The sequence below is a fragment of the Rhinopithecus roxellana genome, chromosome 12, assembly GCF_007565055.1.
Source record: "Rhinopithecus roxellana isolate Shanxi Qingling chromosome 12, ASM756505v1, whole genome shotgun sequence".
Taxonomy (NCBI): domain Eukaryota; kingdom Metazoa; phylum Chordata; class Mammalia; order Primates; family Cercopithecidae; genus Rhinopithecus; species Rhinopithecus roxellana.
In genome coordinates, this window is record NC_044560.1 from 27705217 (window position 1) to 27730822 (window position 25606).

A 25606-nucleotide genomic window follows, 5' to 3' on the forward strand; every position below is an offset into this window, starting at 1 on the left:
ATTCTCCTGCCTCAGCCTCCTGAGTAGCTGGGATTACAGGCGTGCGCCAACACACCCGGCTAAGTTTTGTATTTTTAGTAGAGACGGGATTTTACCATGTTGGTCAGGCTGGGTCTCAAAATCTTGACCTCGTGATCTGCCTGCCTCAGCCTCCCAAAGTGCTGGGATTACAGGCATAAGCCACCATGCCTGGCCTGAACAGTGGCTTTTAAAACCATATAGTTAATAACAGAGTCAGGATTAGAACCCTAGTCACTTTTCTCATGTATTTTCTATTCTTTTCTTTTTTCAGATTGAGTCTTGTTCTGTCGCCCAGGCTGGAGTGCAGTAGTGTGATCTTGGCTCACTGCAACCTCCACAATTCTGACCCCGAGCAATTCTCATGCCTCAGCCTCCTGAGTAGCTGGGATTACAGATGTGCACTACCACACCCAGCTAATTTTTTTGGATTTTTAGTAGAGATGGGGTTTCACTGTGTTGGCCAGGCTGATCTCAAACTGTTGTCCTCAAGTGATCCACCCACTTCAGCCTCCCAAAGTGCTGGGATTAGAGGTGTGAACCATTGCACCCAGCCATGTGTTTTCTCCACTATATCACATTGTTCTCAAATGTGAAATCTGAGGTCATCAATATACTGAAATTGGCCAGGCGTGGTGGCTCAAGCCTGTAATCTCAGCACTTTGGGAGGCCAAGACTGGCGGATCACCTGAGGTCAGGAGTTCACAACCAGCCTGGTCAACATGGTGAAACCCGTCTCTACCAACAATAAAAAAATTAGCCGGTCGTGGTGACCCATGCCTGTAATCCCAGCTACTTGGGAAGCTGAGGCGGGAGAATCACTGAAACCCAGGAGGTGGAGGTTGCAGTGAGCTGAGATCGTGCCACTGCACTCCAGCCTAGGCAAACAGAACGAACGAGACTCAAGTCTTTTTTTTTTTTTTTTTTTTTTTTTGAGATGGAGTCTCGCTCTGTCGCCCAGGCTGGAGTGCAGTGGCCGGATCTCAGCTCACTGCAAGCTCCGCCTCTCGGGTTTACGCCATTCTCCTGCCTCAGCCTCCCGAGTAGCTGGGACTACAGGCGCCTGCCACATCGCCCGGCTAGGTTTTTTGTATTTTTTTAGTGGAGACGGGGTTTCACCGTGTTAGCCAGGATGGTCTCGATCTCCTGACCTCGTGATCCACCCGTCTCGGCCTCCCAAAGTGCTGGGATTACAAGCTTGAGCCACCGCGCCCGGCCAAGACTCAAGTCTTTAAAAAAAAAAAAAAAAAAAGAAAATCTTTATGTGTATGTATGTATCTCTTCAGGCACTTCTAACTCTGTCAGTGCTTATTATATGGATTGCTAAATATTGAAAAGAGATCAAACATTCAGGACACCTGGCATTATTTTGGGTAACTTTTCATTCTTTCTTGAAAACTTAGAAGAGTATAGTGTATATTGATCAAATGTTAGTGATAGGGAAGTTTTTTGTTTTGTTTTGAGATGGAGTCTCTCTCAGTTGCCAAGACTGGAGTGCAGTGGTGCGATCTCGGCTCACTGCAACCTCCGCCTCCCAGGTTCAAGCGATTCCCCTACCTCAGCCCCCCGAGTAGCTGGGATTACAGGTGCCTGCCAACACACCCAGGTAATTTTTCTCTGTTTGTGTCTTAGTAGAGACGGGATTTCACCATGTTGGCCAGAATGGTCTCCCATCTCCTGACCTGGTGGTCCGCCCGCCTCGGCCTCCCAAAGTGCTGAGATTATAGGCCTGAGCCACTGCGCCTGGCATTGTGTTGTTGTTGTTTTTTTTTTTAAAGACGGGGTCTTGGTCTATTGCCTAGACTGGAATGCAGTGGCACAATAATGCCTCACTGCAGCTTCAATTTCCTGGGCTCAAGCAATCCTCCTGCCTCAGCCTCCCAAGTAGCTGGGACTACACCACCACCCAGCTAATTTTTTAAAAAAATTATTTATTTATTTTTGGGTGTGACTATTTGTCACTATCTCGAACTGTGGGGCTCAAGAATTCTCTTACCTTGGCCTCCCAAATTACAGGGATTACAGGCATGAGCCCCTTGCTTAGCTGTGAAAGATTTTTTAAACATAACCAATTTAGTATTGTCTTTTTTTTTTTTTTTTTGAGATGGAGTCTTGCTCTGTCACCTGGCTGGAGTGCAGTGGCGCGATCTCGGCTCACTGCAAGCTCCGCCTCCCAGGTTCACGCCATTCTCCTGCCTCAGTCTCCAGAGTAGCTGGGACTGCAGGCCTGCCACCAAGCCCAGCTAATTTTTTGTATTTTTAGTAGAGACGGAGTTTCACCATGTTAGCCAGGAGGGTCTCGATCTCCTGACCTCGTGATCCACCTAGTAGTGTCTTTAAAAATTGTTTAAGGCAAACTCTTTGTTTTATACTGCACTGTGTAGCATTCAAGTAGAATTTCTTAGCTTTATTTTCTCTCTGGTTTTGATTTTCTTTAAAAAATTGTTTTAAATAGATACAGGGTCTTGCTATGTTTCCCAGGCTGGTCTCAAATTCCTGAGTTGAAGTGATCCTCCCACCTCAGCCTCCCAAAGTGGTGCGATTACAGGCATGAGCCACCATGCCTGGCCAATTTCAGTTTTCTTAATTCTTTAAAGGTTACAAATGAGGACAGGGTGCCACTGCAGGTTGACACCTGTAACCGCAGTACTTTGGGAGGCCGAGATGGGAGGATCACTTGAGCTCAGGAGTTTGAGATCAACCTAGGTAACACAGCGAGACTCTGTATTAAAAATAAATTAGCTGGGTGTGGTGTTGTGCATCTGTAGTCCCAGCTGATAGGGAGGCTGAGGTGGGATGGTCACTTGAGTCCAGGAGGTTGAGACTACAGTGAGCTGTGATCAGGCCACTGTACTCCAGCCTGGGCTCCCTGTTTCCAAATAAAAACTACAAATGAGTTAGCTTATTACCATAACCAGTGACCATGTTATTTTAGAAACTGATGTATTTATACTTATTACTGGAGAATATTGCATAGGCAGGTTCTCTGGAAACTTATAGCTAAAGCTTGATATTGTTAATAAAAAAAGGAAAATATATCTAACTGTGGTTTGATTATTCTTGTTCTTTTTTACTTAATAAATGTCAGGTAAATGGTTTAGTTTGAATACTGGAGGGATGCTTGAATACTAAGGGAAATGTGTTGTTTTGGAAAGAGTAGACAAAGTCAGGAAATCATAATTACCAGCTAAGTTTTCACGGATATGAAGATTTAAGCAGCCCTTTTTGTTTATTTAAAATTTGGGAGTTTCCAGTCTTCTCAGTGTAAAAGAGTAGTGTTGATTTGTTCTCTTTGTTAAATTTGGAGATAAATTTGTGGTTTGTTTTCAAAAGGTACTTTCCTTATACAAAAACGATATGAGCAGTGAGCGCACCTTTGTAAGAAAGGATTATGCTTTGATTTTTGTTCTGTGTGCATTCATCTATGCTTTTATTTTAATTTTATCTTTATTTTAATTTATTATTTTGAGACGGAGTCTCGCTCTGTCGCCCAGGCTGGAGTGTAGTGGTGGGATCTGGGCTCACTGCAAGCTCTGCCTCCTGATCTCAAGCCATCCTCCTACGTCAGCCTCCCAGGTGGCTGGGACTACAGGCGCATGCCACCACGTCTGGCTAATGTTTGTATTTTTTGTAGAGACAAGGTTTCTCCATGTTGCCCATGCTGATCTCAAACTCCCGAGCTCAAGTGATCCTCCTGCTTCAGGCTCCCAAAGTGCTAGGATTACAGGTGTGAGCTACCACACCCTACCTGCATTGAGTATTTAGTTCCTCATTCCATATGTATTTCTTTTGCATTCAGCTCTTTAGGATTTAAACTTAGACATTTATGTCCTTTGGCTAAGTTATTTGTTGCTTCCTTCTTTGTTGTTTTCTGTTCTTTTTATTTTTTAGGTAGGAGAAAAATCTGTGTGAACTTGAGTTTAGTGATAAACTGTGTATATGTGTATGTTGGGGGAGTAAAAGATATGTAATATGAAATTTATTTTAATCACTTAAAATTTACAATTCAGTGTCATTAAGTACATTCACAGTGTTGTGTAACCATCATTACTATAGTCAGAACTTTTTCTTTTTTTTTTTTTTTGAGACGGAGTCTTGCTCAGACGCCCAGGCTGGAGTGCAGTGGTGCGATCTCAGGTCACTGCAAGCTCTGCCTCCCGGGTTCACGCCATTCTCCTGCCTCAGCCTCCCGAGTAGCTGGGACTACAGGCGCCCGCCACCACGCCCAGCTAATTTTTTGTATTTTTAGTAGAGACGGGGTTTCACCGTGTTAGCCAGGATGGTCTCGGTCTCCTGACCTCGTGATCCGCCCGTCCGCCTGTCTCAGCCTCCCAAAGTGCTGGGATTATAGGCGTGAGCCACTGTGCCCGGCCAGTCAGAACTTTTTCGTCATCCCATATAAAAACTTTACCTATTAAGCAATAACTTCCCGTTCCTGTTTTCTCCCACGTCCTGGTAATCTGTTCTACTTTCTTTATGAATTTGACTGTTCTAAATACCTCATATAAGAGGGATCATGTACTATTTATCCTTTTGTATCTAGCTTATTTCATTTAGCGTAATGTTTTCAAGGTTTTATTCATGTTGTAGTATGTTATCAGAACCTCTTTCTTTTTAATATCTTGTATTCCATTATATGTGTGTTCCACATTTTATCTCTTCATCCATTGCTGGCCATTTGTGTTGTTTATACCCTTTTGCCTATTGTGAATAATGCTGCACTGAACATTGGTAGACACATACTTGTTTGAGTCCCAATTTTCATTTCTTTGGACTGAAATTGCTGAGTCATATGGTAATTCTATGGTTAACTTTTTGAGAAAATGCCAAACTTTTTCACAGGACTGTGCAGCATTTTACATGCCTACCACCTATGTATAAGGATTTAAATTTCTCTCTCTCTTTTTCTGTTTTAGACAGAGTCTTGCTCTGTCGCCAGGCTGGAGTACAGTGGCGCGATCTTGGCTCACTGCAACCTCCATCTCCTGGGTTCAAGCGATTCCCCTGCCTCAGCCTCCTGAGTAGCTGGGACTACAGGCATGCGCCACCATGCCCAGCCAAAAACAAAAAAATGAAAAACCAGAAAAGAAGTGTTTGCAAGGATGTACTTTTTTTTATTTTTTAGAGTTTTAAAAATATAGCCATGGCTGGGCATGGTGGCTCACACCTGTAATCCCAGCACTTTGGGAGGCTGAGGCGGGTGGATCACCTGAGGTCATGAGTTCGAGACCAGCCTGACCAACATGATGATACCCCCGTCTCTACTAAATACCAAAAATTAGCTGGGTGTGGTGGCACATGCCTGTAATCCCAGCTACTCGGGAGGCTGAGGTAGGAAATTGCTTGAACCCGGGAGGCAGAGGTTATAGTGTGCCGAGATTGCTCCATTGCACTTCAGCCTGGGCAACAAGAGCGAAACTCCGTCTCACACACACAAAAAAAGCCATTCTTGGCCAGGCAAGGTGGCTCACACTTGTAATCCCAGCACTTTGGGAGGCGGAGGTGGGCAGATCACAATGTCAGGAGTTCAAGACTAGCCTGGCCAACACGGTGAAACCTGTCTCTACTAAAAATACAAAAATGAGCCGAGCGTGGTGGCAGGTACCTGTAATCCCAGCTACTCAGGAGGCTGAGGTAGGAGAATGGCTTGAACCTGGGAAGCAGAGATTGCAGTGAGCTGAGATCATGCCACTGCACTTCAGCCTAAGTGACGGAGCTAGGCTGCAACTCAAAAGAAAAGCCATTATCTTGGGTGTGAAGTAGTATGTCTTGTTTTTGTTTTTGTTTTGAGACAGAGTCTTACTCTGTCACCTAGGCTGGAGTGCTGTAGCACAGTCTTGGCTCACTGCAGCCTTGAACTTATGGGCTCAGGTGATCTACCTGCTTCAGCCTCTTGAGCAGCTGCTTGGACCACAGGCACACATGCCACCATGCCCAGCTACTTTTTTTTTTTTGTTTCTTCATAGAGTTAGGGTCTTGCTTTGTTGCCCAGGCGGGTCTCAAACTACTGGGCTCAAGTGTTCTTCATGCCTCAGCCTCCCAAAGTGCTGGGATTATGGTGTGAGCCACTGTGCCCAGCTTGAAATAGTATCATATGGTGGTTTTGATTTGTATTTCCTTAATTACTAAAGATTTTGAGCATCTTCTCATGTGCTTGTCTGCCATCTGTATATCTTTTTGGCTGAAATGTTTTGCCCATTTAAAGAAAAATGGATAGAGTTGTAAGGTTTCTTATGTTCTTAGATACAAGTCCTTTGTCAAATACATTGGACGGCATTTTTTTGTGTTTGTGTGGAAAGAACTATTTCAATTCCTATCAGTTTTTTTTTTCCCCTAAATTAAAAAGGTCCTTTTTGGGGATCCCTCTGAAACTATTCTGGTGGTTTGGGGGCTGCTCAGTAAAGGGGGAAAAAGGACATTTTAATAAATTAATTTGTGCCAAATAGTTTTATTACTTCTATTTCAGTTTCCTGATGAAACTGGGTTTAGGATTATGTTTCCTTTGTATGAGGTGGTAACTTAAATCATGCTAGGGGATACAAAAAAGAAAAATTCTGCTTTGTGATAAAGTCAGCTTCTTCAGAGGAAGTGTAAACTTAAGACTGTCGATTGTCAGCAAAATAAGTGTTATATTTAAAAGCGCTTGTGTCTGCCTTTCTAAAATGCCAAATTACCAGTACATAAAATTGTAAGTGTTAACTCCTAATGAAATTTATAGTATTTTCATGATTTTCTTTAGTGATTACAAATTTTATTTCTCATGTGCTTCAGAATGTAACAAGTATCTCAAAATTTTTCCTTACAGACATTGTACACTTTTTTTGGAATAAAAATTAGAATGTATGGTCTATCAAAAGATTTTCTTAGATTTATTAATCTGTATAAATTAAGATGGAGTCTCGCTCTGTCACTCAGGCAGGAGTGCAGTGGTGCGATCTTGACTTACTGCAACCTCCACCTCCCAGGTTCCAGCGATCCTCCCCCACCTCAGCCTCCTGAGTAACTGGAATTACAGATGCATGCCAACATGCCCAGCTAATTTTTGTATTTTTAGTAGAGATAGGTGTTTCGCCATATTGGCCAGGTTGGTCCCGAACTCCTGACCTCAAATGATCCACCTGCATGGGCCTCCCAAAGTGCTGGGATTACAGGTGTGAGTCACGGTACACTTTGGGAGGCTGAGGCAGGCGGATCACGAGGTCAAGAGATCGAGACCATCCTGGCCAACATGATGAAACCCTCTCTACTAAAAATACAAAAAAAATTAGCTGGACGTGGTGGTGTGTGCCTGTAGTCCCAGCTACTCGGGAGGCTGAGGTAGGAAAATTGCTTGAACCTAGGAGGTGGAGGTTGCAGTGAGCTGAGATCGTGCCACTGCACTCCAGCCTGGCAACAGAGCGAGACTCTGTCTCAAAAAAAAAGAAAAATTAGACTATCACTTGCAAATGGACACAAAAATATTTGGATTTATTTTTGCCTTTAAGTAAGGAGTGTTTGAGTACTTCAGTTTTCCAGTATAATTGTCACTTAATGAATTAAGTTAAAATGAAATCTGTAAAATAGCTATATATAGTTTTTGTTTTAATAGGAAGTTTTACAGATTTTTAAATTACTTTGATTCTATCTTAGGTTTAGTAGTCATTTTTAGACTATAAATATTTCTAAAAGCTTCTGAGAAGTGTATTTCAAGGCCTGGTGCTGTGGCTCAAACCTGTAATCCCAGTACTTTGGGAAGCCAAGGCAGGCGGATCACCTGAGGTCAGGAGTTCGACACCAGCCTGGGCAACATGGTGAAACCCCGTCTCTACTAAAAATACAAAAAAAATTAGTTGGGTGTGGTGGCACATGCCTATAATTCCAGCTTCTTGGGAGGCTGGGGCACGAGAATTGCTTGAACCTGGGAGTCGGAGGTTGCAGTAGGTGCACTCCAGTCTGGGTGACAGAGTGAGACTCTGTCTCAAAAAGAAAAAAAAAAAAAAAGAAGTGCATTTCAGCTAAGTGTTCTAGAAAGGTAAAAAGGTGAAGGGGAGTTTAATAAATATTATATTTAAGAAATGAGAGGCCGGGCGCGGTGGCTCAAGCCTGTAATCCCAGCACTTTGGGAGGCCGAGACGGGCGGATCACGAGGTCAGGAGATCGAGACCATCCTGGCTAACACGGTGAAACCCCGTCTCTACTAAAAAATACAAAAAACTAGCCGGGCGAGGTGGCGGGCGCCTGTAGTCCCAGCTACTCGGGAGGCTGAGGCAGGAGAATGGCGTAAACCCGGGAGGCGGAGCTTGCAGTGAGCTGAGATCCGGCCACTGCACTCCAGCCCGGGAGACAGAGCGAGACTCCTTCTCAAAAAAAAAAAAAAAAAAAAAAAAAAGAAATGAGAGTAGGCCGGGCGCGGTGGCTCATGCCTGTAATCCCAGCACTTTGGGAGGCCGAGACGGGCGGATCACGAGGTCAGGAGATTGAGACCATCCTGGCTAACACGGCGAAACCCCGTCTCTACTAAAAAATACAAAAAAAATTAGCTGGGCATGGTGGCGGGCGCCTATAGTCCCAGCTACTCAGGAGGCTGAGGCAGGAGAATGGCGTGAACCTGGGAGGCGGAGGTTGCAGTGAGCCGAGATCACACCACTGCACTCCAGCCTGGGCGACAGAGCGAGACTCCATCTCAAAAAAAAAAGAAATGAGAGTAATGTAATAATGTGGTGCAGATATTTTCCCCAGAGAGAAAAATGTAAGTGTAAAAGAGATCCATTTGAAAAGGTCGTCCCTCCTACATACATAACGCAAATTGTCCCCCCCCCCCCAAAATAAATCTAAAAACTCATTTTGGAAAATTACTGATATGCAGCAATAACGTTGACTTTATTTTTTCCAGATATGGCCGCGTGGAAAGTGTCAAAATTCTCCCCAAGAGGGGATCTGAAGGAGGAGTGGCTGCCTTTGTGGATTTTGTGGACATCAAAAGTGCACAGAAAGCTCACAACTCGGTCAACAAAATGGGAGATAGAGACCTACGCACGGATTATAATGAACCAGGCACCATCCCGAGTGCTGCTCGGGGATTGGATGATACAGTTTCCATAGCATCTCGTAGTAGAGAGGTTTCTGGGTTCAGAGGAGGTGGTGGAGGGCCTGCTTATGGTCCCCCACCGTCACTTCATGCACGAGAAGGACGTTATGAGCGGAGACTTGATGGGTAAGTTCCAAGGTTTCTGTAGGCAGGTATTTTGTATTTGATATGGTGAGAAACAGAAACTCATATTTAGGGGCCCCAGACGGATTTAAAGTTTTGGGCATTCTCAATGTTTCCTATTTTGGGTTGGAAACGGAAGTGATTTCTGTCCCAATGGCTGGTATCTTATGGAATCATAGAGGATATTTCCTGCAGCTGATTGGATATCTATCTGTTCCTGAGATATAATGTGATGGAAGATTTCCTATGGAAGCATCATTTTTGGAGTTACCTGTCTTCTAGAATTAATTATTCCTTCTCTTGGATAATGTTAAGTCCTTCCTTGGATATATCCCTTCTACCTGATGGAGCTATTTGGCTTTTGTGTTCATACTATATGGAATATTTCTGGAATATTAGAGCCTACAGATTCTTTTAGAAGTTGATATCTGCCTCTCCATTTTCACTACGTAAAATGTACAAACAAATTGGATTGTCACAAAAAATCTAGCAGACCATAATGATTCAACCACTTGGATTCTACAAACAATACTTTAACATGGAAATGTGTTCTTGGATGAAGAAGAGAGAAGGCAATGCTTGATTTTTCCATTTTGGATCTACACAATTTCTGTATTGTTGGAATTACACTCTTTGATGGAATGGGGAAAAATTAAAATGATGGACGCTTCCTAAATCCTGGAATATAGCCATTCTTTTCTAATTGCTGGGATATATGGGATGTCATGCTGTCAAGATTCCACTAGCCCAGGGAAAGAGGATTACTTTATCATTTCTTAAGTTGCTGTCCAATCAAAGGTACTTTAGCTTTGAACACATGGTGATGATCAGTTGTGGATACAGCAATCAAAATTGACTGGGCTGGATGGCTACAAAAGTGAACTATTGGCGAGCATCTGTGCCTTCCTCATTTGTTGGAATTGTAGAGGATATTTCCTCTTCTGCCAGCTGCCTGATTCATACTTAGGGCTGGAAATATTTATGAATGTGGATAAATTTCTAATTGTCTACTATCTCAAGAAAGAAGTCTGGGGGTTTGAGAGTTACAGTTTGTCTGGGACTACTTGCTTCCAGTGGAATTATTTTCTCTGGTCACTAAGATTTTTTTTTCTTGTGGTTCATCTAAATATCATTTGACACCCTTGCCCATTAAGAAGGTGGATTACCCCCATAAGAGGGGCCAAAATTGGGGAAGTTATGTTCACAATTCTCTCCCTAGATTTAATTGGGATTATAGGTCGTGTTTCCACACTTGGAAAAGGTTGGTATGTCCTGACCTGTGTATATTAGCCCCTCTCCTAACCCAAGTCAAACTCTCTTTTTTTCCCCACTAACTCTAGAAGTATTTAGTACTAATAGTGAATCAGAGAATAGCCATTAGATTTCAGCTCTGCTACCTCTTGTGCCTGCCTTCTGTGTCTTCTTAATGGATAAAAATGTTGCATATTTATAAAATAGCAGCTGTAGCAGTAATTGTCCTGGAACTTTTTTGCCTATTGCTTCTGTTAAATCATTAATAATGGCTTTCACTGATTAACATTTGATAGGGTGCTAAATTAATTATTTATGGCATTTTCTCTTAAGTCTCAAAGGAAACCCTCTTATTTGTTAGACATTGAAATACAAAAATTTCGGAACTGTAGTAAATAAAAGAGAAACTCATTTAATACATTTAAGTAGGAAAGATATAGAATGTTTATCATGCCAGTTTTTCACGATAGCAGCAGAAAAGCTAAACTAAGCCTAGGAAGGTGGGGTTGCTACTAAGTGAAATGATGGGTGAAAATGAATATTAGTGGAGAGACCTGGAATCTAAGCATGTACTGGGGATCTAGTATTAATTGTTACAATATTTTGCCAGATACTCTTCATTGGAGAGATTCTAATTCTTTATGTTTCATGATTCCTTAATCCCTTTTGATAGAAGATAGATCCAGAGATGGGCTGAAGAGAAACTCAAGTGAAATGGTCTTTTAGGAACTCAGGAGCTGAGTTCTAGTTCTCTACAAAAGTAGAGAACTTATGATTTCTTTTTAGGATTATAATTAGTTTTTAATATTAACACATAATTCCATGCGTGTAATTGTACATGCAACGTGTTTTGTACTTTTTAGGTTGACAGATATTCACATCCTACTAAATGATTTTTTTAATTAAGTTGAGCTATTTTGCTAATAGTGACCTTAGAATATCTTGTAGTTCCTAATGTTGCCTAATTTCATCACAGGCAATTTGAGTATAGCTGAAAGCTAAAAGAACGTATTTCTTGCAGCCATTAAGTTTATACATTAAGAAATTGAATCATGGAATAGTCATTTTTAAAGTCATTTGGAATTTGATGACACAGGAGTAATTTTTATTTTTATTTAAATTACGTAGCATAGCATGTGGTAACCTAATATTTTGATATTTGAAGTGGTTTTTTTTTTTGAGATTCTATTTTTAGTATTAAATGTAATTGGGTACCGCTGTGCCGTCTATGTAGTCTAGTTTATGTAGTCTAGTAATTTTTTATAATTATCCAAGCAGTCAAAACTTAATGAAAAAGTTAAACTTAGAAAATTTTTTCTGGACTTCTTGAAAGTCCTTCCTACTGTTGAGACATGCGCTGCAGCAGGGCTTTCATGTCTAAGTTAAAACATAGCATGGAAATGTGGCCTAAAAGAAATTTGTGAGTAAATAAAATTTGGTATATACTTTAATCAGATGAAAGTGTAAAAACTTTCATATTATTAAAATAGTCTTGTTCCGTTAACATGAAAAGGAGATTGTATATTTATGTACGCAAGTCAGAAAATCTCTAATTAAAGTGAGCAACTGAGCTGCAGAACACTTGTCATGAAAGCCCAATAATGAAAACAATGATTCCTCAGCTGTGAAAATAATTTTTGGAGTCAAGTAAAATGTTAAGCTTGTTAGCATTTGCTTACTAAGTAGGTTAATGCTGTTTAAAAAATGAACAGTTGCAAAGACAAAGACAATGCTGAAGTGAATGTTTGCATGACTTGCTTTTAGTTTTGCTTGCTCCTTTCTGATTAAATATTTTTCCCCCTCCTAAATGCAGGGCTTCAGATAACAGGGAGCGTGCTTATGAACATAGTGCCTATGGACACCATGAACGGGGGACGGGAGGATTTGATCGGACAAGACATTACGATCAGGATTACTATAGAGATCCTCGAGAGCGGACTTTACAACATGGGCTCTATTATGCTTCTCGGAGTCGAAGTCCAAATCGCTTTGATGCTCATGACCCCCGATATGAACCTAGGGCTCGTGAGCAGTTTACACTGCCGAGTGTGGTACACAGGGATATCTACAGGGATGATATTACCCGGGAGGTACGAGGCAGAAGGCCAGAGCGGAATTACCAGCACAGCAGGAGTCGGTCACCACATTCATCCCAGTCTAGAAATCAGTCTCCTCAGAGACTGGCTAGCCAAGCGTCTAGACCCACAAGGTCCCCTAGCGGCAGCGGCTCTAGAAGTAGATCCTCCAGTAGTGATTCAATCAGCAGCAGCAGTAGTACCAGCAGTGACAGGTAGGTTAACAGCCTTTTGTTATAACAGATGAGCTAGGTTTAAACAAATTCTCAACAATCAGTGGGAATGGTTTCAGCATAGTATTATTTTTTAAAGTAATCTTGGATCATGTATGTATGTAATCAGTAAAACTGGCATGTGGCTATTGAATTAACTGTTCTAAGTACTTGAAGTTAAGTGATGATTTGCAAAGTGCTATTTTATCCTCCAGATGCACAATATTAAAATTAAATGATCAAAGAGGAAGGGAGGTGGTGACTCTAGCTGTGCAAGGCAAATCTTGTGACACTGAAATGTGGTATCTCTTTAACATTTTTAATTTTGTAGGTATATAATACCAATTTATTTCTATTATTTTGATTGAAGATTTGTAAAAGCTGGTTAAATATGTATTGGTGAAATATATTGTTGACACATTTATTATCAATGACTAAATCAACTTATGAACAAATTTTAGCTAATTTTAACATCAGGATGGTAACCAGTTTATAAACTCAAGTAGAAAAGCTTCCTTTGAATGCAGGTTGTAACTTTACTGTTCTCTAAACTGATCTCACTAGCTGAGAATTTTTTTCTACAAATAATAATAATTATTTTTTAAAGACAGAGTCTCGCTCTGTCACCAAGGCTGGAGTGCGGTGGTGCAGTCTCAGCTCACGGCAACCTCTGCCTCCTGGGTTCCAGCAGTCCTCCTGCCTCAGCCTTCCAAGTAGCTGGGATTACAAACGTGTGCCACCACGCCTGGCTAATTTTGTATTTTTAGTAAAGATGAAGTTTTGCCATGTTGGCCAGGCTGTTCTTGAACTCCTGACCTCAAGTGATTTGCCCTCCTCAGTCTCTCAAATTGCTGGGATTACAGGCATGAGCCAGAGTGCCCAACGAAGGAGTTTTATTCGAAAAGCAAAAATAGCAAGTTGAAGGTAATCTTAGTAAGAAACTTAGCTTCAAACCTAGTTATATGGATTTTGAAATCACAGATCTAGGTATATGGTATAGATTATCCTTTAAGTAATCTGGGATAAGTTATTTATGTTCTTCAGGTCTCAGCTTTCCCTTTTTTTTTTTTTTGAGATGGAGTCTCACTCTTGTCACCTAGGCTGGAGTGCAGTGGTGTGATTTTGGCTCACTGCATCCTCCACCTCCCGGATTCAAGTGAGTCTCCTGCCTCAGCCTCCCAAGTAGCTGAGATTGCAGGCGCCCACCACCATGCCTAGCCAATTTTTGTATTTTTAGTAGAGACGGGGTTTCACTGTTTTGGCCAGGTTGGTCTCTAACTCCTGACCTCAGGTGATCCACCTGCCTTGGCCTCCCAGAGTGTTGGGATTACCGGCGTGAGCTACCGTGCCTGGCCAAGCTTTCTCATTTTTAATAAGGACCTTAATAAAGTTATTGTGAAAATTAAAATGAAAACTTCATGTAAAATGCTTACTTTGATACCTAGTATATGTTTAAAAAAATGCTTCTATTCAATTTGTTAATCCCACATGTCCTACTTTTCAGTTTAGGTGGTATATATTTAAAATTTACAGTCAAATTCTTTGACCTGATCAAAAGGCTCAGATTACTTGTCTTTTGCCTGCTTAAAATTAAGCAAATAGTCATGTAGTTGAATGGCTATTTTTAGGCTTCCTAAATTTTCTTATTCAAAATAATACATGAAAACATTTTGTTTATCCGTCTGCCTATCTAGATATAATTCAAACATTCTGGAAGATTTTGCATATTAAAATGAAACAAGCATATAGTTTAGGAAGTCAGGAAACTTGCGTTCTGTGCTCAGCTCTCAAGCCCTGTGACATGGATGAAAACTCTTTTGCTTTTATTTGGTATGCTGTCTAGATAAATGATAGATGAAATTCATTTGAACCATATAAACTAATTATAAAATCTTGTTGTTCCACTTTTTTTCTGCATAGAATTGTCTGAAATACTCAAGTTTTTGTCATTTTCCACAAACCTACCTCATTAAAAAGCTGTGACTGCATTCCATTGGATCAAAACTTATTGAAAAGGTGTTGAGGCACTGGGTGTGATGGCTCACACCTGTAATCCCAGCACTTTGGGAGGCTAAGGCAGGTGGATCATCTGAGGTCAGGAGTTCAAGACCAGCCTGGCCAACATGGTGGAACCCTGCCTCTACTAAAAGTACAAAAATTAGCCAGGCGTGGTGGCCATGCCTGTAATCCCAGTTACTCAGGAGGCTGAGACAGGGGAATTGCTTGAATTTGGGAGGCAGAGGTTGCAGTGAGCAAGCCCCTGCACTCCAGCCTGGGTGACTAGAGATGAGACTCTGTCTCAAAAAAAAAAAAAAAAAGAAAAGAAAAGGTGTTGAGGCTGGGCAAAGTGGCTCACACCTGTAATTCCAGCACATTGGGAGGCTGAGGTGGGTAAATCACTTGAGGTCAGGAGTTCGAGACCAGTCTGGTCAATGGTAAAGCCCCATCTCTACTAAAAATACAAAAATTAGCTGGGGGTGGTGGTGGATGCTTGTAATTCCTGCTGCTCAGTAGGCTGAGGCAGGAGAATCGCTTGAGCCCAGGAGGCGGAGGTTGCAGTGAGCTGAGATTGCTAGAGGAGAATGATGCCTGCAGAGTAGCATTATACTTTGATGGGAGTATAATGGATCCGCCCTCAGAATTGTAGGCTCAGAAGCTTGAACCCAGAGGCTATCTGATAAATTTGATAGAGCTTAATCCCTGCTCGTGTAATTAAAAAAAAAAAAGCAGTTCTATGCTTCTAAATATTTGCACTCAGATAACTGCTAGAAGGGTAGATGCACTTAGAAAATCTGCCTGTGGACTAAATTACAATAAAAAAGTTAGTGAGAGAGGGGATTTTTGATGATTATTTTATCACGTTAGGGCAGCTAGATGTATTCATTTATATACCAAAGGCTACAACCTAGAGGTTTGACATCTGACCAGCAGACAAATTTTTTTTTTTTTTTTTGAGGAGGAGTCTTGCTCTGTTGCCCAGGCTGGAGTGCAGTGGCATGATCTCGGCTCACTGCAAGCTCTGCCTCCTGGGTTCATGCCATTCTCCCACCTCAGCCTCCCGAGTAGCTGGGACTACAGGCGCCCACCACCACATCTGGCTAATTTTTTGTATTTTTAGTAGAGACGGGGTTTCACCCTGTTAGCCAGGATGGTCTCGATCTCCTGACCTCGCGATCCGCCTGCCTCGCCTCCCAAAGTGCTGGGATTACAGGTGTGAGCCACTGCACCCGGCCCAGCAGACAAATTTAATTCATCTTGTATAGTGTTTTAAATTATTGCCAGTATTTAAAAAATTGGAATTTCCACCTAAAAGGCCAGATTTAGGCTCTTATATGTTTTATTTCCCTCTGATTTGCACTGTAGGACCATACCTGACAAGGAAGTAAGGGATCCTGAAATCTGCTGGTTGAAGTCACCTTCTTACCGTGGACTTGGGGAAGAATCATTGAGAGATTCTTGCTCTGTTCCCCCTTTCTTATGTCTGTGTAGATTTTTCCTTTTTATGAATCACTATTTTTTTTTCCTTCTGAGAGATTATAGAGCATTTACTTAGGTTATTGGTTTCATTTCATATATAGTCATATTTTCTAGAGCTAACAGATTTCAACCCTATATTTACAGGTTGCTTTTAGTAAGTTACTTGAATCTCATTCATTAATTTATTGATTCCTTCTAATCTCACTGATGTGACAAGTTTTATGTAATTACAGCTTTTTTTTTTTTTTTAAAGACAGAGTTTCACTCTCACCCAGGCTGGAGTACAGTGGTGTGATCTTGGCTTACTGCAACCTCTGCCTCTTGGGTTCAAGCGATTCTCTTGACTCAGCCTCCTGAGGAGCTGGGATTACAGGCACTGCCACCATGCCCGGCTAGTATTTGTATTTTTTAGTAGAGACAGGGGTTTCACTATGTTGGCTAGGCTGGTCTCGAACTCCTGACTTCAAGTGATCCACCCACCTCAGCTTCCCAAAGTGCTGGGATTATAGGCATGAGCCACTGCGCCTGGCCAATGATAGCTTTTGTATCTATACGTAAAAAGAACAGTGAGATAAATCTTCTGACTGCTGGGAGGACCTGATAGGTAGCATTTGGTTAGGCTATGAAGGATATGCAGGACTTCAACAAGAAGAGAGGAGGATTAGGCTAGACAGGTAACACTGTGGGTAGAAGAAACAACCTGAGATGGAAGAATGTTTTGAGCACAGCAGATAATTTAGAATGGTTTAACTGTGGTAATGATTTTTTTTTTTTTTTTTGAGAGACAGAATCCTGCTGTGTTGCCCAGGCTGCCGGAGTGCAGTGATACAGTCATAGCTCCTGGGCTCAAACCATCCTCCTGCCTCAGTCTCCTGAGTAACTGGGATTATAGGTGCACATCATTCACACCTTGATAATTTTTAAATTTTTCATAGAGACGGAGTCTCACTTTGTTGTCCAGGGTGGTCTTGAGCTCCTGGATTCAAACGATCTTCCTCCTCTGCCTCCCAAGTGCTAGGATTACAGGTGTGAGCCACAATGCCCAACTTTTGGGTTTTATTCTGTATGCAGAGAGGGCCATTAAAATATTTAAGAAAGGAGATATAGCTTGTTGAGATCTCTGCTTTAGAAAGGCAACTGGTGACTTATTCATAATCTCTGTTTTTCCTACTCTTGTACCTCAGAGAAGAGAAATTTGGAACAGGTGGGAGAGACATTGTATTAAGAATCAGATTATCCTGATGTGTAAAAAACAGAATGAACTTTCTGGTGATATGAAAGAACAAGACTGAGTGGCCTTAATGCATATCACAGAACCTATTGCCTTTCTCAGAATACATGTCCAATAAGTAGTTGAAATACTTAGATACAGTTCTTAGTTAACATTAAGGATAAAGCAAAATTGATGTAGATAGCTAAAAGTTTTTGCCATTTATTTATTTATTTTTTTTTTGGTGAGACGGAGATTTACTCTTGTTGCCCAGGCTGGAGTGCAATGGCGCAATCTCGGCTCACTGCGTCCTCTGCCTCCCAGGTTCAAGCGATTCTCCTGCCTCAGCCTCCTGAGTAGCTGGGATGGATTACAGGCATGTGCCACCATGCCCGGCTAATTTTTTATTTTTAGTAGAGACAGGGTTTCACTGTGTTGCCCAGGCTGATCTCGAACTCCTGACCTCAGGTGATCTGCCCGCCTTGGCCTCCCAGAGTGCTGGGATTACAGGCGTGAGCCACGGCGCTTGGAGTGTTTGTCATTTAAATTGTGATTGAAGCAAGTGTACAGAAATAATAATCCTCTGGTGTTCAGAGTTTACCCATTATTCCGTTTTATTAGATGTTCTCTTTTTTTTTTTCTTTTTTTTGAGACGGAGTCTCGCTCTGTGGCCCGGGCTGGAGTGCAGTGGCCTGTTCTCAGCTCACTGCAAGCTCCGCCTCCTGGGTTTATGCCATTCTCCTGCCTCAGCCTCCGAGTATCTGGGACTACAGGCGCCCGCCACCTTGCCCGGCTAGTTTTTTTGTATTTTTTAGTAGAGACGGGGTTTCACCATGTTAGCCAGGATGGTCTCCATCTCCTGACCTCGTGATCTGCCCGTCTCGGCCTCCCAAAGTGCTGGGATTACAGGCTTGAGCCACCGTGCCCAGCCTAGATGTTCTCTTTTCCTCTATAATTATATTGAATTCAAAGTGTAATATTTTGAGATGTTATGAAATTCAGAATATTCAGTTTTCCTTTTGGAAGAAATAAGTTACTTCTTCTGATTTTTAAAACTTATGAAACTGTGACATTCCTAAAGGTCCTTTAAAGATGTTTAAAGTTAGCACTTGTATAGTGGGCAAAATATAGCTTGGTTTTACCTATAGAAACAAGTTTGTCTTCTGTCTTCATGACTGATAGGGAAATTAATCAGTCTCCATCCTTATTAATTGTTACAGTTTTGATGAAATGAGTAAACATGGGATTAATGGCAGTCTAGGTGTGAAGTCCTTATAAATAACACACCGACTGTTTCTGCAAAACCGTTTACAGTATTTAACTGGTGAGAACTGGGCCTTCATGGCTCCATGTGCTGCTATGTACTGCTTGACGTCTTTTCGTTTCTCTGTCATGGCCATTTATTGAGCCACATGTCTTTTCAACAGAACATTTTAAATGCATAAATTCCACAGAAGCATTTATTTTAAAATCCCTTGATTGAAGTTGAACATACTTTGTTTCTATAGTTCCCTATTATTGGAATCCCCCCCCATCAAGTCGTAAGAGTTTCCTTCAGGCTAGGCGCGGTGACTCACACCTGTAATCCCAGCACATTGGGAGGTTGAGGCAGGTAGATCATGAGGCCAGGAGTTCAAGATCAGCCTGGCCAAGATGGTGAAACTGCATCTCTACTAAAAATACAAAAATTAGGCCGGGCGCGGTGGCTCAAGCCTGTAATCCCAGCATTTTGGGAGGCCGAGGCGGGCAGATCACGAGCTCAGGAGATCGAGACCATCCTGGCTAACACGGTGAAACCCCGTCTCTGCTAAAAAAATACAAAAAACTAGCCGGGCGAGGTGGCGGGCGCCTGTAGTCCCAGCTACTCGGGAGGCTGAGGCAGGAGAATGGCGTAAACCCGGGAGGCGGAGTTTGCAGTGAGCTGAGATCTGGCCACTGCACTCCAGCCTGGGTGACAGAGCGAGACTCCTTCTCAAAAAAAAAAAAAAAAAAAAAAAAAAAAAAAAAATTAGCCAGATGTAGTAGTGGGCACCTGTAATCCCAGCTACTCTGGTGGCTGAGTTGGGAGAATTGCTTGAACCTGGGAGATAGAGGTTGCAGTGAGCCAAGATCATACCACTGCACTCCAGCCTGGGCAACAGAGCAAGACTCCGTCTCAAAAAAAAAAAAAAAAATTCTTATTTGCCGTAAGCCAAGGAATGCACAGGCACTAACTAGATTGGTGTGGACAGCTAGCACATGCTGGGCACATGCAACGGGACACACCTGTACTAGGATGAAAGGCACAGCCTAGAGGGCTAGCAGGTGTTGAGTAATGCTCAAGTTTTAGAGTGATGGCAGAAGAGTACGTTGGTAGGCCCTCATGGCTCTGCTTGGCAGCATCACAGGTCACACTCCCCCTGGGGCTCTTGGTTCCCCCAGGGTCCAACCAAGTCTGAGTCATGGGGCTAGGATGAAGTTTCCCTTCCCCCCTCAGCAGGAAACCCCCTTCTTCCCAGAAGAGAGAGGGGAAAGGAGGCAGTGGGTGACAGGGTCACTGCATCCACCAGAAATTGGAATTTTAGACCAAGCTTTCTTAAATATATTTAAAAAATTAGAATGAGCTGATTTTTAAAAAATGCATTTCTCACATTTTCATTGTATAGTTGTTACATTATTAAAATTTATTTTGCATTGTCATAAGCTAGAAGATACAAGGGAGAAGCTTGGGAACAAGAAAGGGGGAAAGAAAGACACACACACAGTTCCTGGGCAGGGAAGCAGACATGTGAAAGCCTTTGTGATGTTTGCTTAAAGTAACAAGGAAAGCATATAGAACTTCAAGTAACCAGACTTTTCAGCTCTTGTGCCATGTTAAGATACGGAAAGCCTTATGTCTCTCTCTTCTCCAGTGTGTTAGTTTTGCATTAGAACGATTTGCTTTTTTGCTTTTTTTCTTTTTTTTGAGACAGAGTCTTGTGCTGTCGCCCAGGCTAGAGTGCAGTGGTATGATCTCACCTCACTGCAACCTCCGTCTCCTGGGTGGAGCAACTCTCACGCCTCAGCCTCCTGAGTAGCTGGGACTATAGGCGTGTGCTACCACATCTGGCTAATTTTTTGGCTAATAGGATTACAAGTGTGAGCCACTGTTCCTGGCCTACAACAATTTACTTTTTAATTGAAAGGGAAATGAAAGTATTTCTTATTACTGATGGTATTCTTTGCACAACCTGTCTGTATAGTTTTTTTAAAAATTACGTATACTGAGTAAAGTATATCAAAAGTTGTCTATAACCCTATTACTTTTTTTCCTAATGTTAGACAATTTAAATTCTTTTTCTTTTTTTGGAGGCAGAGTCTTGTTCTATCGCCCAGGCTGGAGTGCAGTGGTGCCATCTTGACTCACTGCAAGCTCCACCTCCTGGGTTCACGCCATTCTCCTGCCTCAGCCTCCCGAGTAGCTGGGACTACAGGCGCCCACCACCCCGCCCGGCTAATTTTTTGTAATTTTAGTAGAGATGGGGGTTTCGTCATGTTAGCCAGGATGGTCTTGATCTCCTGAACTTGTGATCTGCCCACCTCGGCCTCTTGAAGTGCTGGGATTACAGGTGTGAGCCACCACGCCCTGCCTAAGATTCTTTTATGGGTAAACAGTAATTAGAATATTGAATGAATTCTGGATTTTAACAACAGATATAAGGTTATAGAAAGGAATATGACCCGTTTAACTTAAAAAAGCATGAAAGTCTCTAGTCTAATAAGAAGGATTTTTTTCTGTAAAGACCATATCTGCAAATCATAAACAATTTAGATATTATAGATTATAGTTTCTTTCCTAGAGGGGGAATTTTATTCACATATCCTTTTGTCTTTTCTTGAGGAGATTTTGCAGTTAACTTATTGTAGTTAGGAGAAATTATTTTCTTCCAAGTTCAAGTAGAAAATTTTTCAAAAATGCTGTCATTTTTATAGTCTTGTGAAAGAATGTGGAGGAGGCTATAAAGGTGAGGAAAACCATTAAGAATGTTGGCATCGTGTTTATTAAAGTGACGGTGTACCTTCCATTTGTCTCTCTTTTTTTAAAAACAGGTATGCGCATTCAGGTGTTAATTGGGAGAAGGAATGCTGATTTTATTACCTGGCTGTACAGTTTGTTATGATAACGTGGGATGTGTTGGGAACTGCCAGACCTAGCAGCAGTTTTAAAATACATATGAAGTAAAAGTCAGTTTCTTTCCTTTTCCTTCCTTCCTTCCTTCCTTCCTTCCTTCCTTCCTTCCTTCCTTCCTTCCTTCCTTCCTTCCTTCCTCCTCCCTCCCTCCCTCCCTCCCTCCCTCCCTCCCTTCCTTCTTCTCTTTCTTTCTTTCTCTCTTTCTCTCTTTCTTTCTCTCTCTCTCTCCCTCTCTCTCTCTTTTTTTTAAAGGCAGTCTTACTTTGTCACCCAGACTGGAGTGCAGTAGTGCAATCTAAACTCACTGCAACCTCTGCCTCCCAGGTTCAAGTGATTCTCCTGCCTCAGCCTCCCTAGTAGCTGGATTACAGGTTGCGCCACCAGCTAATTCTTATATTTTTTAGTAAAGATGGGGTTTTGCCCTGTTGACCAGGCTAGTTTCAAATTCCTGGCCTCAAGTGATCCACTTACCTCGGCCTCCCAAAGTGCTGGGATACCTTGGCCTCCCAAAGTGCTGGGATTACAGGCATGAGCCACCGAGCCTGGCCTGAAAATCAGTGTTTTAAAGTGTTAAAGGAATTAATAATTAGTGATCATTTTTTGGTGATGGTCGTAGAAACAAATTTGTCTGATTTATTATCAAAAGTTATCTATAATAATGAATAGGCAAATAATTTCTGGATTCAGTGGTAGATATAAGTTTGTTTTGTAGCTTTGTGATTCTTATTTTTTTTTTGAGATGGAGTCTCGCTCTGTTGCCCAGGTGTGAGCCACCACGCCCAGCCCATTCTTTGATTTTAATTAGTTTGTTCTGCTTCATTATTACTTTTTTAGATTGTCCAGAGGTTTAAAGGGAGAATTTCTTGCTGAAAATTAGTGTTATGAATAAAACATATTTATTGCTTTGGATCTTTCCAACTGTTACATGAAGTTTCTTTTTAAGCATACAAGAGAAAGTGTACGTGAAGTTTCTGTCTTGACTTTTATAATTATTCTTTGTGATGGAATCCTGTAAGAGACAGTTAATGGTTTTATTGACTGTGTATGATTAAGTGTGTTCTTTCCTTAAAATACTTGTATCTACATTATTTAAAAGGTTACCTACTTGGAAGGGTTAGGGAAGAAAAGAACAGCAGGCATATTAGTGTCTGTAATACTTGAGAAACATTAGGTCTTGCCTCATTTTGAGTGGTTCTCTTAAATACTTTACAAAATAATAAGCATTTGCTTGTTCCCTCCTTAATGCTATTTTGGTGCTGTTTAGCAGCATGGAATAAATGTTCAGCGGTGTGCGCTTTGGACGAGAAATACACCAAAAAAACCCTTTTTTCCCCCCATCAGTGGCAGACAAACTGCAGAGGTCACTGAAGAGCCCACATTTTGGAAACACATTCTTTTTTTTGGCTGCTGCATTGCTTGCATAGCTTGTTATTGCGCAATAAGCAACCTTCTGTTTTAGGGGGTCATATTAGCCAGCCAAGCCTTTTTTTGTGCTAAATATGGAACATGGAAGAGTACTCTCTTAATTGCTCTGGTAGGCATAGCTCTCATAATGGATACCTGTAAATAGGTCTGTTTCCTTTCTGGATTTCCTTTTTTGGTCAAATACAGCATTTTAATATAAGTTGTTTTTTTTTTTTTAAAGATATGTAGGTGTTGTCAGCTGCAAGGTCTTGTATGGAATAGGCATTCCATTTTGGAAACAAGTGCTGGGCTGACCCATATTGCTGAAGTGGGAACCTTGCGTTTAATTAGGATGCTCTACTGCAGAGGAATGAGAACCAGATAGACTTAGCTCTGGAAGCAGATGAGAAGCGCTCACCCGGGCAGCCCCTGCGTCTGAATATTGTGGGGGAAACTAGGAACTATTGTTTGTGACTCGAACCAGCCTAAACTGGAACCATCCAGTTTGAGTTGGCTGCTTGCCACCTCCTGGAGGCTTCCTTGTTTTGCCAGTTTCTGCACAGCCCTCGGTCCAGGGGCGGGGCACAGGGACCCGGCTGCTGGTGACTGGGCCGGGTGGTGGGAGGGGCAGGACGGCTGTGCCTTAGTGTTCCTGGGGAGGAGGATTTTAAATCTAGCCAGGGTGAACGCCCGACTGCAAGCTGGTGCAAACTCTATTTTTAATACCGCTTTCTGTTATTAACCCTTGCTTTAATGGTAACTTTTAGTCTTCTACCTTTTAGAAGCTATGGCTTCTGTAAAACTGCTTCTGCACTGCCAGTGCTTGGCCACATCACAACATGGTCAGCATTTGGTGACAAGGAGTTTATTACCAAAGTCCCCAGGAGTGTTGCTTTTAGTTAGGTTAGTCTGTTTGAAATGAACTGTCCCTCTCACCCCTTCTCATTCTTACCAATTAGGTTGTACTGGGATTTTTTATTTTGGTTTCTTAGGTGGAAGGAATTAAAATAGGTTTTGGTGGCAAAGTTGTGACATGACATGGTGTTTTGTGGGTTTTAATTTACTCTGGATGATTTTTTTTTTTTTTTTTGAGACGGAGTCTCGCTCTGTTGCCCAGGCTGGAGTGCAGTGGCCAGATCTCAGCTCACCGCAAGCTCCGCCTCCCGGGTTTACGCCATTCTCCTGCCTCAGCCTCCCGAGTAGCTGGGACTACAGGTGCCCGCCACCTCGCCCGGCTAGTTTTTTGTATTTTTTAGTAGAGACGGGGTTTCACCATGTTCGCCAGGATGGTCTCGATCTCCTGACCTCATGATCCGCCCGTCTCGGCCTCCCAAAGTGCTGGGATTACAGGCTTGAGCCACCACGCCCGGCCGATTTATTTATTTATTTTATTTATTTTTTATTTTTGAGACAGGGTCTTGCTCTGTCGCCCAGGCTGGAGTGCAGTGGTGATCTCAGCTCACTGCAGTCTTGACTTCCTGGGCTCAAGCTGTCATTGCACCTGAGCCTCCTAAGTAGCTAGGATTACAGGCACACACCACCAAGCTGGGCTAATTTTTGTATTTTTTGTAGAGATGGGGTCTCACTGTGTTGTCCAAGCTGGTCTTGAACTCGTAGGCTCAAGCTATCTGCTCACCTTTGCCTCCCAGAGTGCTGGGATTACAGGTATGAGCTGCACCTGGCCTGAATTTTTTTTTTTTTTTTTGAGACAGAGTCTTGCTCTGTCACCAAGGCTGGAGTGCAGTGGCACGATCTCAGCTCACTATAAGCTCCGCCTCCCGGGTTCACACCATTCTCCTGCCTCAGCTTCCCGAATAGCTGGGACCACAAGTAGCTGGGACCACAAGCACCCACCACCACGCCCGGCTAATTTTTTGTATTTTTAGTAGAGATGGGGTTTCACTGTGTTAGCCAAGATGGTCTCGATCTCCTGACCTCCTGATCCGCCCGCCTCAGCCTCCCAAAGTGCTGGGATTACAGGCGTGAGCCACCTCGCCTGGCCGAAAAAAATTTTTAATGTTGCTAAAAATCAAAAAGTTGAGCCTGGTGTGATGGTATGTGCTTGTAGCTACTCTGGAAGTTCATGTGGGAGGATCGCTGGAGGCCTGGTGTTTGAGACATAGCAAGACCTCATCTCTTAAAGAAAAACAAATCTGTCAGGTACGGTGCCTCACACCTGTAATTCCAGCACTTTGGAAGGCTGAGGTGGGCGGATCACTTGAAGTCAGGAGTTCGAGACCAACCTGGCCAACGTGGTGAAACCCTGTCTCTACTAAAAAAACACAAAAATTAACTGGGCATGGTAGTAAGGTGAGCACCTATAATCCCAGCTGCTCGGGAGGCAGAGGCAAGAGAATCCCTTGAGCCCTGGAGGCAGAGGTTGCAGCGAGCCAAGATTGCCCCATTGTACTCCAGCTTGGGTGACCGAGGGACACTCCACCTCAATAAAAACCCCAGAATTAAAAATAATAAGTAATTAGGCAGATTAAAGTTCTAAACAACAAATTTTATTTTATTTGCTTATCTTTTTTTTTGAAATGGAGTCTCACTCTGTCGCCCAGGCTGGAGCGCAGTGGTGCTATCTCAGTTTACTGCAACCTCCACCTCCTGGGTTCAAGT

At 42.4% G+C, this 25606-nt stretch overlaps 1 protein-coding gene across 4 annotated transcripts in view; it reads left to right on the forward strand.

The window, feature by feature from the left end:
- Nucleotides 1-25606, forward strand: part of SPEN (spen family transcriptional repressor) — a 103106-nt gene that overhangs the window by 24796 nt on the left and 52704 nt on the right. For 2 of the 4 annotated variants that reach the window (XM_030913627.1, XM_030913628.1), the window contains exons 2-3: nt 8891-9211; nt 12273-12749. In XM_030913627.1, coding sequence (XP_030769487.1) covers nt 8891-9211; nt 12273-12749 — 798 coding nt within the window. The other 2 variants (XM_030913630.1, XM_030913629.1) reach the window with 2 other exon arrangements.